Source organism: Verticillium alfalfae, genomic scaffold, assembly GCF_000150825.1.
Source record: "Verticillium alfalfae VaMs.102 supercont1.14 genomic scaffold, whole genome shotgun sequence".
Classification (NCBI taxonomy): Eukaryota; Fungi; Ascomycota; class Sordariomycetes; order Glomerellales; family Plectosphaerellaceae; genus Verticillium; species Verticillium alfalfae.
In genome coordinates this window covers 101,364-114,524 of record NW_003315025.1, presented here as the reverse complement: position 1 = coordinate 114,524, position 13,161 = coordinate 101,364, and the positions used below count along the sequence as shown (strand labels likewise).

Here is a 13,161-nt window from a genome sequence, read left to right as displayed (position 1 = left end):
GCTTGATGCCGCCTGCTTTATAGCCATGGCCAACCCGCCGCGGCCCCCGCACATCGCACATCGCACGCCGCACGCCGGCCTGCACATTCTGCTCCGGCGATAGACAGTCCCCGTCCAGGCCCGGGCGGCTACGCAGTCGACCCACCAGGCATGCCGGACCTACTGCAGTGGCGTCCTTGCGTGCGTATGCGCCTGCTCGACAGCTCGGCGCTCGTCCGGGTTATCGGCGATTACGTGCTGGGCACGTAAGCGACGGCGAGGGGTAGATGGTTCATGCGACGCTGCAATCGAGGACCGACCGACCGACGACCAACGCGCCAATCCCAGGTCGAGCCTGACCCCACCTGGCCTCCACCTCCTCTGCAGCCAAGACAGTCTATTGTCCTGGCGTCACTTAGCGTGCCATGTCCTCGGGAATCGGACGGGCTAGGCACGAACAGGCATGAAAGTCAGGCACAACCGGGCAAAGCCAGGCACAGGCAAAGCCAGGCACAAAGGCAAAGCCAGGCACACAGGCAAAGCCAGGAACTACCGGGCACGAGCTTGCTGAGCCATCCTTCAGCTGACGATAATACACGGCAACGTCATGACATGGAAAACAGGTCCGGAGAAGTATTGAAACTATCTGACACTAACGCACAGCGCATCACACCCACCCTCGCGCAACGCCAACAGCCAATCACTCCTGCGAGGTCATGGATAGAGGCGTCAGCATGCCACTGTCCAGTGCCTCCAGCGTGGACGGTGCCACCATCGGCTCCTCCGTCGATGGAATGTCCTATTGCCGCATAAGCTTCGCTCGCCTGACCTGCGCCATTGTGCCACAACACGTACTCGACGATCGACGTTTGCGTCGGCCAGTCTCTTCACCAGTGTGTCCAGCCGATGCAGCGTCTGCAGGATGGCCATCAACGGGTCACGATGGGCATGTGGCCCGGGTGGGAAGAACTGCGAGGTTCCGCCCCCCGGAGTATTGTCTCCGCATCCCTCAAGTCTCTCAAGACGAAGAAGTTGGAAGCCAGACGGACAGATACAGCGAGGGTCTCGCGTGCCGTTGGACGGCCGGAGCGACGGCAGATGAGCCATGTGGAAGGGAAGGCGAGGAGGGGGAAGAGGAGGAGGGCGAGCAGTGCGAGAAAATGGGCAGGAGAGGGCGAAAGGTGGGCAGGAGGGCGAAAGGTGGGCAGGAGGGCGGAAGATGGGCAGGAGAGGACGAGGAAGCCAAAGACAGTGATACAATCAGGCGGGAGATAGCTGCGTAGAACGCTAGATACAGTCACAACGCTACAGTCGCTAGGATAGAAAGCTGGCCACGCTGGGTCGACATCTTATATAGTTTGACAACGGTGCAATGGCAGTTCGATGACAATGGCCTGCCGTCAGTCGCACTCACGTCCTCGCGGAGCAGCTGGCCGTCACGGTCTGGACGACGGTCATGGTCGACACCAGCGTCGACACAACCGTGGCGACCACAGTCAGACCCGTAGATGGCACGACCTTGGACGCCATGCTGACCTGGAAGAGCGACGACGACGACGACGACGCCGCCGGGGGCACGCTCGCTTGCGCGCCGGGTGTGGTCTGTCCGTCTAGGGGCGCGCCAGCCGGAGGGGGGCGATGCGCCCCGCCTTGGCCCGGTTCTGGTCGAAGGACGTGTGGCTCGCTGGTTGGTGATGCCTGCAACCCTTGGGGAGGGATGGTGGCCGAAGGCCAGGGATCCCCGACCCCCGAAAAACATCGCCCCCCGTTGGGGGGGGGCGCCCGTCCGCCGATCCTTCCGTGCTCGTCCCGTGGTTCGCCCGGGCCTTTGCCCTGTTTGGAGCCGGGGCGCTGCTTGAACCAGGTTGCTGCCTGAGCCTGGCACGCTGCTCGAACCAGGGTGCGCTGCTCAACGCGACGCGAAAGTCGGTCGTCGTCTGCGTCACCAGCGTCGGCACCGTCGAGACAAACGTCGTCGACGACCGCACGATTGTCGCCAGCGTACTCCGTGTCACCACCGACTCCGACACGCACCCAATCCGGCCGACATTCACCAGTGGCAGGTGGGGGTCGCCGCGGCCTCCGGCGATCGTGGCGCGAGAGCACGTTGGCGGTAATCCCGCGCATTGCCTAGAAACCTGTTAGCGCGGATGTCTGTCGCGTCGCCTGTCCTGGTCGCCTGTCCTGGTCGCCTGTCCTGGTCGCCTGTCCTGGGCGCCCGTCTCGTCGCCCGTCTCGTCCGTCGGGCGCGATCGCTCAGGCGTGACCAGTTGGGCATGCAGGTGCGCCATCCTACCATGTAATGTGTGCATCGCCGCTGGGCGCCCCTGTCGGCACCACAAAGCTGGCGACCCTGCGACCTGAGCAGGGAATGGCCTCGAAGGCATAGCTGACGGGGAGGAAGTCCGGATTGTCGAACTGGAGGGTGGCCCCGCACCGTCGATCCAGCGCGTCCTCCACACTAGAAGCTGCGGTTAGCAACAGCAACAGACCATGCCACCCACACCACGACCACGCCCTACGAGCGAGCAGCATTGCGCCAACGGCCACACCAACAGCATCACTCGCTGCGAGCCGCATCACACCCGGCAACGCTCCACGCGAACGGACCAACGTACTCGGCAGACACCACCGACCGACCGGCCTCGAGGGCGACGACAGGACTTGACATGCAGATGCAGGGGCCGTCGTGCAGGCCAGCACGCCGGCGTGCACGAGAGGGAAAAGGAGGAGGAACTTCATCGTCTTGGTGGCTGTGGGGGGGCGTCGGTCTTGGACACTGGGTTATCACGCTGCCTTGCGCGTTATGACCGGTTATGAGAAGTGGGAGCATGTCGTGCGCCGCCACGACAGGCGACGGTCGCCCTGCGAGCTAAATAGCGAGGGCAACAGGCGGCCGTCCCATGTTGCATGTTCGTTGTCGGTCATAAGCCAGAGTTGATCATGGGCGAGGCATGTCCCACCATGGATCCGGGACGCAGGCTGCCAATAGCCGGACGTCAATTGCTGGACGTCGGTTGTCAGATGGCAATTGTCAGACGTCAAAGGTGAGATCGCGCACCGTCGGTTCCACTGCTGATAACAAAACAAGGTTTGCACTATGACCCATCTCACATCTCAGGGCATGGGTCGCTGAACTTTCACGCACGATTGGTCAAGACGCCCCACGTTGACCATCACGGCCTGATGATCAACGAAGCAAGACCGACACTGCAACCCTGACGTTACGAGCGGTTATGTTCCTGTCGGGGTGATCGTCCCGCAAGACAACACACTGCAGAGCAGACCACTTCCGATGCAGCTAAAGGCAACAGGCTTTCGATAACGTTGGCACCGATCATGTCTAGGACATGTATCATAAGACGTGGTGCCCCCGGGACGGGAGGGTTTTTTGGGCTCACTCGCGATTTGCTGCCCTCAGCACATTGGATCTTGCAAATGCATTGCTGGACTCTTGACTTGCGACTTGCCGGCGAGTCCTTCTTGCTCACTCTTTCTTGTTCACGAACATCTTCCGATAGTCCATACTACACACTAGTGATTTTTTTCAAGCTTGTACTGCAACATGGAAATTCAACACGAAAGGACTCGGTTCGAGACGGATACGCCAGCCCTGCACCCTGTCCGTAAGTGTTGTAAATCCTATCGACTTCGTCCCGCATCGCCTACACGACGAGCTCACTGTTCAATACACGCTTAGCAGAGGCCAGCTTTTCGGCCACAACACTGCACAGGGACAACAGCTTCATTCTCTCGGGCTATCGGTAGTGTGCCCTCAATGCCCGAATATGAGACGCGACGTTAATCGACCGCATAGTGATGTGTCGTTTTCGTACTGGCAATGTTTGCAAAGTACACTTGAACTCCACAATGAAACAGGTGCGGTAGCTTCATACTAGATGCGATGAACATCGCCTCTCTGACCAGTGACAAAGTCAACATTTGGTCGCATGCCCTGGGATCGCTGTGGTTTCTTCATCAATTTTTCGATGATTGTATCAAAGACGACACCACTGCTCTGTTGACCTCCGATAGGTTTGCCATCGGCATGTTTGACATGTCAGTGGCTTTATGCTTCTTCTTCTCTGCAGCCTTTCATACGTTCAGTAACCACAGCCGCAGTGTTTACAGACTTAGCAACCAGATGGATCACTTAGGGTATCGTCTTGTTAATGTGGGGAACTGGACTTTTCTGGCGCCCATTTTGTCTTTCGATGCCAGCGGACTGCATACACGGTCCATCTGACTCTTATGTCGGCCTCCCGCCGTGCTGAGCGGCCTAGCTACGCTACGACCTGCTTTTCGTGAGACGGGGGACCAACAACCGCGTGTTCTTGTCTATACATGTTTCGGTATCGGTCTCTTTGCGCCGGTGCTCCACGGCTTGTATGCATTCGGGCTTGCGGAGCTCGACGAGAGAATGGGTCTTAGATCGTTTCTTGGCTTGCGTTGCTCAACTCAATAGGGGCCTCGCTGTATCTCTACAAAGCACCAGAGCGGTGGTTGCCTGGCAGGTGTGACCTTGCCGGGCAGGGCCATAACTGGATGCACGGGTTCGTGCTTGCTGGAGTATGGATGCGGTGTAACGGTCTAGTTCAGCTGGCGATCCCGAGAAGCGCAAGACAGGAGGTTCTATGAGTGGTCGAACGAAGGGATAATCATTCAAGCGCCAATCACGATCATGATCTGCAAATGAGATGATGGGCATACATTGGAGGGTTCTCCTGGAGATAGAGCGGATTGGCATCATAAAAAACTGAAGCTAAGCCTCAGTTCACCATTCATCAAATGTGTGCTGCTTTGGAGCCGACTTCCTAGGCTTCTTCCAAGTCCTTGTGACGAAGAGATTCTGGACACATCCGCCGGAAGCCGCAGACAGGAAAAGATGAGGGAACTAAACCGTAACCCTTCCGTCACGGTGTAGTCTGGACCAGCCGTCGGAAAGGGCAGAGAGGACAGAAGTCTCGTGGTATGCTGGCAGAGAAGCTTGTTTCTTGGACGATCAAGAGAAATCCTGCTCACGTAATAGTCCACGGAATGCCCATGGTCCCTTCGTTGTGGTGTGCTGAGAGTGGAGACATCGGCTAAGGCAGCTACGCAGGCCTTGTAGTTTAATATTGAGCATTCAACTGTGACCTCCCCCTAGGTTCGTGCTCGGCGATACATCCTCTACGCCAGTGCCGACGTACTAAACGAAGTTCGAAATATCAGAGTCAGTCTGCGGGATCGAGATGGAGGCCAGATACACGTTTATTAGAGTACTGACTGCATGCAGCCTTAAGTAGATGATTTGCGTTGCGGTGATCTTCTTTGTTGCTCATATTGAGATTTGATTATACGACCGTGGCGGGTGGCTTCAACCCGCCCTAGGTGTGGAAAGGGGCATAAAGCACCTTACTGTCCGCCCAGTTCTCTAGAACCACCGATCCTTAGATATCTCAAGCTTTGCATCATGGATGCCCAGAAGAGAAAGCGACAGGGCCCACGCCTTACCAGTCAAGAAAGACTCATCCGTCCGCACCCCAGTGATACATCATCATCTTCTGATGACGCATTGTCTTCTGATGAGCGGTCATTCAAACGACGGAAAGTGAAATGGAAAGTGAATGAGTCGAAGCGAGCAAGTGACAACGATAAAGGCAAGCAGGTTCCCGCCATTGTGCCCACGTTGAAGTTTCAAAAGACTGGTGGAGCCGTGAAGCTCCTACCAGTGTCAACGCAAGTGCCGGATTGTCTCCCGTCCAAGATCAAAACAGATGGGGCAACGGCTGCTTCTCCCGTTTCTCTACTGAAATCGCTTCGCGGTTGGACCATCAAGGGCAGCAACGGCGCCAGTTCATCTGTAAACACAAACACGTATCACAACACGAAGAAATCTTCAATGTTTAGACTCGGCATGGCAGTAAGATCTGCCCGTCCTGTTTCTTGTTGACTTGCTGACACGCTAGACCACGGAGGACCAGACCCGTCTGAGTAAACAAAATGTTGACGATGTCTTGAATATCATCACTTGTCAGCACCAACAGAGAATCAGTGTTCTGGATCAAAACACGAAAGTGTTCCCGGAATCCAACTTGACTCTTTTGCCCGTCTTTCAAGACGGTCAATGGGCTCTCGGCTACTACTCAGCAGCCGGGCTGACCGTGTACGAATCACTTCCCGACTTGTCCAGGCGCGAGGCCATGATAGAATATTTTCAAGACTACCACAAGACACAACCCGGCTTGCTCGTCACAATTTCAGCTCCGCTGATCCGCCCGAAGTTTCACGATTCCGGTGTGTACCTCCTGGTCACGGCTATTCTCCTCATAGCAGAGTGCGACCTCCCGAGCAGCATTGACTACGGCTTCTGGAAAGAGGTGTTGAAGCATATTTTTCTATCCCATGTAGGTTACCAAATCATCGCCCAGCCCATTTTCTCAAACACGCCGTCGTCAAGTGGTTGCTCGGACATGACCCACTTTGGACTGTCAGCTAGGGTTTCGCCAGACTGCCCGGGATGCTTCTTGCATGACAATCGGAAGGTGCGCATCAAAGGCCCCAGCCTGGAAGTGGTGCCAAAGTACCGTCAGTCGTTGCAGTCGGCTGAGAAGGCTTGCCACGCACTGTACAAGTTGACAAAGATATCATCGAAGAAAGGTGCGCGTGTTGCCAATGAAAACAGCCGCCGAATTATGCAAGCACTGCAGTTCGCCAAGTTGTCCAAGAGTTGCCTGCAGGCGGAAGTTGACAGGCTTCAATCACGTTAGGATGACTGACGGCCTTCAAAGCAAATGCAAGAGGGGATATGGGTCTCCCTTCCGCTATCCCCTACTGAGATGATGTGGGTGTGGGCGGAGCCTAGGTGCCCGTGTGAGAGAAAAGATTAACTTGATGCACACAATGTTCCCTACCCTTCGCCTCAAATTCGTGAACGAAATTAGACGACGATGTTGATCCTATGGAATTATTTCGCGAGAGAAAGTAGCTATGATTGGTATAGGGATTTACTCTAGTATAAATAGACATGAGTATTAAACATTGGCGACGAAGTGTTTCGAGGCGTAAAAATGATGCAGGATATATGTACGTTAAAAACAAAACCAGATCGGCAAGCCTCGTATCAAATATTCCCTGCTGGCCATAAGTAATTGAATTCACGGTCCAGCCCCCGCTATGCGCCATATTGGCGGATGCTGGCTCGCAGATGAGACAGAATACTGAACCGCGTTGGAAAGCACTAGTCACTCAAATCGCCTAGACGGGGGTGAAGTGTGGCACCATCCAAAAATCGTTTAACCCATTTCGCTACCCGGTCTCAAGCCTCGCGGCATCTCAACAGCTTCATGCTTGCCGATTTTAGAGGATGAAGTCGTTCAGTCTACTCTATGTTGCTATTGACTCGGCTTTGGAATACTCACTTAGGCAGATGATGGAAGTCTCGACCGCCGTGTCACGGCCGCCCGCGGATCAAAGTGGGCCGAGGCCTGCCAGTGGTAATGGCCTTATTACCTTTGAAGATTATTTTACGCCATAAAAGGCGGCAACGCCTTTCGACCCCCTTCACTTCATTTTCACATCCGCTGTGGCCGACCCTCTGATGATCCCACCGTGAACACCCACGCCTGCCCTTTGCCATCCCTCGTCAGCGAACCTGTCGGTACCCACGCAGCGACCGTCCGAATGGCTTCGCGCCGTTGTACCGCTGCTCGCCGGCCCGGAGCGAATGGCCCCCCTGACAACAATCATGCAGACTTTCTCAACCTTGTCGCTCAGCGGGAGGCCGACGGCCGCGTGTCCAATCGCCCCCTACCTTTGTCGGTTGAGGAACATGCCGCGCACAGAAAACGACTCGAGAGCGTTCGCTTTATTAAACCGAAATTCGCCGACGAGACCGAGATCAATATGTCTGGCATGTTGGGGAAAGGGAAACCGTAAGTTCTGCAGCGTTGTCATGCTGGCTCGGCTTGACGTCAGCCTACTTACTTTGTCCTTCCAGGTAGTGCGCCGAGACGAACGTTGGAGACTGGAGGGCTACGATCAAGAACCTGACATGCGAACTAACGATGGACTTCTTCCTGTTCGTCTGTGGCAACTATAACGTCAAGTCATGGGGAACATCACATGTATACATCCGACAGTTTCAGCAGCTGTACACCACCATCGCCGGCCGTTACGTCGATAGGAATGATGCCAAGGAGGTCTACAAGGTACGGGCACTACTGCACTGATTTCATGAAACCGGCTTGCTAATACTTCATCAGTACCACCGTCAAGTATTGGTCCCACGCTTTGGCCTCCGCGAACCAAAACGTGAATGGTAAACCTGTGGTTGGTGCAGACGAGGTGCGGGTTCTCCTCACGTTCAACATAGCCTATGACACTAGCATCTTTCCTGGCGAGCGTCACCGGCTTAATCAAGCCTGTTGCTACCTCATTCTGAGCTATACTGGCGCCAGGATCGCCGAGCTAGTTCACAACCAGCGGCAGCGACCTCAAGACGGCTCTATGGAAGAGCTTTTTGGCCTCAAGGTTGTCCCGTCGGAAGGACGACAGACCATCAGTGAAAGTGCCGACAAGGACGAAGGAGGAGAATCTGAAGTCGCACAAGATGAAGAGTCCCTGCGCCTAGACGAGATCCCCTGCACGCAGACCACAGGGCGCGGACGCCCAAAAGCCCTCTGCTACGAGGACATTTCCATGATGATTGTCGAGCACCCGGTGACGCGTCGAGCCATCCCGGTCATGTCGATCAAGTTTGTTCACCATAAGGGATCAGACAACAAGCCAAAACCGTAAGTGTCTAGCTCTCAGGCATTGTCGTCACACCATGCTGTCGTTAACAGAGGCTAGCACCATCTTCTCCTTCACGCCCACCAGGGAGTTAATATTTTGTCCCGTCAGCATCATGATCGCCCTCGCGCTGCATGACCAGGCTTTCGACGCGCCGAGCTTGACGAACGCTACACGGGTCCTCGGGACGAAGAACTGGGGTTCCACTAAATGCACTCCGCTCCGGTGGAAGGAAGACGTGAAGAAGATTCCTGTTTTTCGGCGCTTCGGGCGTGGTGGAGACCTGTCCAAGACCGAGGACATGCTGCACAGCAAATTCAGAGACGACCTTGGTCGACAAAGTCTGGACGCTGGGTTCGAGCAGCGCTGGACGGCCAAGATCTTCCGCAGAGGAGCGTCTGATGCGGCTAATGGTATATTAGAACTTTCCCCGGGCGTCTGAAAGTGGACCGCAACTGATAAGGGGTTCTCAGGAAATGCGCCTGACGTAGTACGCGATCAAATGATGCGCCACGATTCGAAGTTCGCCACATTTCACGGCGCCTACCTCAACGAGAGGGTTCAGTTCGACTTGCAAAACACGTTTCTGGAAGAAGAGACTGAAGATCAATTGTACCGCTTGTTCGCGCACGTCAGCCTGGCCCGTGATCCTCGGGCGAAGCGAGATATGGTCCCGGCAGAGGTGTGGGCGAATCTCCCCCCCGACCCAGAGATTGTTGAGCTGCAACAAGAGCGGACGGCGCTAAAGCAGTGGTCGTATCAAATTCGAGGCCACAAGTATGAAGTCAAGATCCGCCAGCTCACAGAGACAATCAGGACGATGCGAGTAGGGCGTGAGGCCAAGATTGTAGACCAATATCGGAAACATTACTTCTACAACCGGCCAACCTGGAACATCGAGAGGCAAGCGCGAGACGAGGAGGAAGAGGAGTATGTCGAGCCAGCGATTGACCTCGAGATTCCCGACCGGGCCCGGCTCGCCGAGATTTTATGCAAGCAGCCCAAGGATCTGAGTGAGACGGAAGTTCACCAGCTACGAATCGAGGCTATTAACACAATGGTGGCGTTATGCGATAGGCGGGAGACGATCAAGCGCGAACGCTTACGAACCCGACCGCAGATGAACATATCCATCAAGCAGGAGACGCCTAAACACCTGAGCAAGATGATTTCCCCCTACTAATGGACCCGACTCAGTGCCCGAGCTGCATTGGCGATGAGCGGCTTTCCTCCGGGCAGCGGACATTCAAGTATTGTCGCCCCGTGGTCAGAAATGACCATTTTGATGACCATCATTTGGAAGAACGGGAGCTCGCTGAGCAACGTGGCGAGCCGATACGCTGCGACCACCCGAAGTGTAGGAAGGAAAAGTTCCAGCACTTGGACCACTTTCGGAACCATGTCCACTCTGTACATGGTGTCCCGCTCAGGTCGTCGGAGCAGGTGGAGTTGAGGCGTCAAAAGAAGGTCAGGAAGCGGCAGATGGTGAGCATTGTAAGACAGAAGATGTCTTAGGCGATGTGCTCACAATGCACCGAGGGCTGAGTCCGTTGCCGTCACGCTGAATTATCAGAGAAACGTCGATAATTCTTACTGAAGTGGGTGTTTTTTTTTGAGCGATTGCGGCATAATTATGTCTCGTGGAAATGGAAGAGGAAGGTTCAGGACGGTCATAACTAATTGTGTGAGTGACGTAATCTATTGGCTCTTCAAAGATCTCAGTTTATACTAGATCTAGAAAGATAGGAAACAGTACTATCGGGGTCTACGTGCCGAAATATTTGTCTTCGAGCCCCTTAAGAATCTCAGTCACGTCTACTACAACATTGTGCCCGCCCTGTACTGTTAATCGTTTGATTGGCCACTGCTATACTAGAGTTGTACCCTCTAATTGGGATGATTCATTTGGTGTCATTCTGGCGCTGGCCTGATATTGAGGTTTGGTTGTCTCGGGATTCTAGGCGGCTTGAGTTGTGAGGGGGGAAAATATCCTGTTTCCCCTTACTCAAGAGGCTAACTAAATAGCTAGGGGTTCCTGCATTAGGTTGAATGACCTTCTTGGATGTTGGTTCTTTTCGGTCTTGAGAGCAGTCTTAACTGGCCAAATATCGCTGAGGGTCTCCTACTTCTGTCCTTCTCCCGAAATGAATTGAGAGTCCAGGGCGTTTCCGTCGCAGGTGGCGCGTGGTGTTGCGATATATGTGAAGCCTAGCATATGAGGACTGCAGGTCGTGAATACGACTATATATAGTAGCGAAGGCACACAAGGCACCTAGTGGTGCGACCTGTCTCATACTGACGAATATTACGCCGCGTTTGCCGCCCTGCCTTTGGAAGGCCGCGACTGGTTTGTCGGTTCCTTGGCTGACCGCCACGCACCAGACATCTGGATGCCCGCATCACTACTGATTGCTGTCTTCATAAATGTGATGATGTAGGTCAAATTGCATACCCGGTAACTATGATGCTCTCGCAAGGGGGGGTAGAGACACAGGTGACAATACGTAATTGATTCATTGAGACTGAAAACGCTGATGACGCTGATGACGCTGATGACGCTGATGACGCTGATGACGCTGATGACGCTGATGACGCTACGTGCAATGTCGCACATTCTGCTAGTGCAGCGTGGGGTATACTTTTGCCCCAAGGATCACGAGTAACCCGATGCCCACTCCAGAAAGCCTGCCAAGCCATGCCCTATATTATACCCCATGGGGACGATATCTTCGATGCTAGCTTCACCCACGAAGAAGAGATCCATCATAGAGCTCTGTGGTGGGCTCCACATCCCATCTTCCCTGCTCAACCTGTAGCCCGCTGTGGCCGTCGTGTTGAGAACGTCTTGTCTGAACAGTCGTTCTGGTTCCGCAACGGTGTCTATGGCCAGTGATCTGCTGCTCCGTCTCCATGATCATGTGTGCAGGCACCCATAAGCAGACCTCAGAAGTCTGTATGAGTCTGCGATGATTGCTGAGTTGGAACTGGCAGCATCAGACATTCGGCGCGAGTGCGTCGTACCCAGCCGCCCGGCCGGGACGGAACGTCTGGCTCGCACGAGCCTGCCCTCCGACTTGAAGCTAAAATCGTCGAACCACGTCGTGATGCCTTCCAGCTCATCATCGTCAGAGCCGTGCATGGGGTCCCAACTGTCCGAGACGAAGTCCGCCGGCCCCGCCAAGGACAGCAACTTGAAAGGCCGTCCAGTCCAAGGTCTTATCGGGCATGACGTCTGCGTAGAGAACAAAGCCAGCGTTGAGGATGCGAATGCGCCGTGGCGGAACGTCGGCATTTCCATGCTGTAGGGTGTCCATCGAAGATAGAGAGCGTCGCCTCGTCGGAGGGTGCAACCCTGTGCGTAGGCCAAAGTCGGCTCCGCTGTTGGCATTCGCAGCCCTCTTCGACAACTCGTCTCCCGGGGGAACCCCACAGCACCAATAACCGCTGCTAGCTAGCCCGATGAGAGGATGGGCTGGTATGATCTCATCAGCCTTGATCTTTTCGCAGCCATCTAACGATGTTCGCCACGTCGTGGAGTGTTCGGTTGTGACAAGATTCCGTTTTCCTGCTCTCTTTGCGATTAAAGTGGTAGACGTGCTGACAGCGCTCGCGATGAGGCAATGTGTCAGAAGGGTAGGCTTTACAGGGGTTGGTGGTAACCGCAGCAGGGCTGACAGGCTGTAGGCAAAGAATCAATCTTGGAGAAACAGTGTAGAGACAGTTCGGTGTATACAGAACCCTAATTAAATTATCCCTTTGTTCTTCTCTTTAGGAGTAATAATACGTCCAAGACCTCGTCCCAACGAGTCGCTCGACGGCCAGCTTATTACAGTGAGGTACTCTCGAACATTGCTGGGTCAGAATCATCCCCCCAATCCAACTGTTGGTTTTTTACGAGAATTTCATCAGGCCAGTCTTCCATCTCAGCCTTTAGAATAAATAGCATCGTCTCTGAAGTCACCGATAGCCGTGACGAACAGTCAAGGGGCTCTATGATATCAAACCTAATTTTGAGTTGTAGGTCAGTTTTCGAAACATAAGGCCAATCTTCGATGCGTGGGTCTCTTACAGATCTTCGAATAAGATGTCTACTTCATCATTTATGGACACAGTCCCAAGCTCCATATAACTTTCGGTTGCCTTGAATTTTGGGACTTCGACATCGCGATCACCGTGACCAGGTTTCGATAGGAGGAGTCGATTGGGGCCATCTGAGGTAAGGAAGTGGTCGACATCTTGATCTAAATCGATTTCCCTCATCCACCTGATGACCCTTACCTTTGCCTCTGCGGACTGCAAAGCGGGGAATTGGAAAAAAATTCCCAAGAGGGAAACGCGACGTTTAAGCTCGCAGTATTCTTTTCTCAAAGCCGCGAGCCGAGTGACACCTTGTTCAAGGTCATAGAAGCA

The 13,161-nt window shown here is 54.4% G+C and overlaps 4 protein-coding genes across 4 annotated transcripts; 2 read left to right on the top strand and 2 right to left on the bottom strand.

Annotated features, from left to right (window-relative positions):
- Positions 1–908: 908 nt before the first annotated feature.
- On the bottom strand, positions 909–2,721 carry VDBG_09002 (predicted protein; the record flags this gene model as incomplete). The annotated part of the gene is made up of 3 exons (XM_003000461.1): positions 909–1,266; positions 1,394–2,109; positions 2,317–2,721. The coding sequence occupies 3 exons, from the start codon at positions 2,719–2,721 to the stop codon at positions 909–911; spliced, it is 1,479 nt and encodes a 492-aa protein (XP_003000507.1).
- A 663-nt stretch (positions 2,722–3,384) lies between these two features.
- Positions 3,385–4,765, top strand: VDBG_09001 (hemolysin-III family protein; the record flags this gene model as incomplete). Its single annotated transcript, XM_003000460.1, has 4 exons — positions 3,385–3,605; positions 3,680–3,743; positions 3,797–3,858; positions 3,915–4,765. The coding sequence occupies 4 exons, from the start codon at positions 3,545–3,547 to the stop codon at positions 4,223–4,225; spliced, it is 498 nt and encodes a 165-aa protein (XP_003000506.1).
- Positions 4,766–7,641: 2,876 nt separating this feature from the next.
- VDBG_09000 (conserved hypothetical protein) lies at positions 7,642–9,934 on the top strand (the record flags this gene model as incomplete). Its single annotated transcript, XM_003000459.1, has 5 exons — positions 7,642–7,892; positions 7,991–8,168; positions 8,236–8,753; positions 8,812–9,164; positions 9,225–9,934. The coding sequence occupies 5 exons, from the start codon at positions 7,642–7,644 to the stop codon at positions 9,932–9,934; spliced, it is 2,010 nt and encodes a 669-aa protein (XP_003000505.1).
- Positions 9,935–12,472: 2,538 nt separating this feature from the next.
- Positions 12,473–13,158, bottom strand: VDBG_08999 (hypothetical protein; the record flags this gene model as incomplete). Its single annotated transcript, XM_003000458.1, has 2 exons — positions 12,473–12,755; positions 12,821–13,158. 2 exons carry the CDS (start codon positions 13,009–13,011, stop codon positions 12,578–12,580), a joined length of 369 nt encoding a protein of 122 aa, XP_003000504.1.
- Between the last annotated feature and the right edge of the window lie 3 nt (positions 13,159–13,161).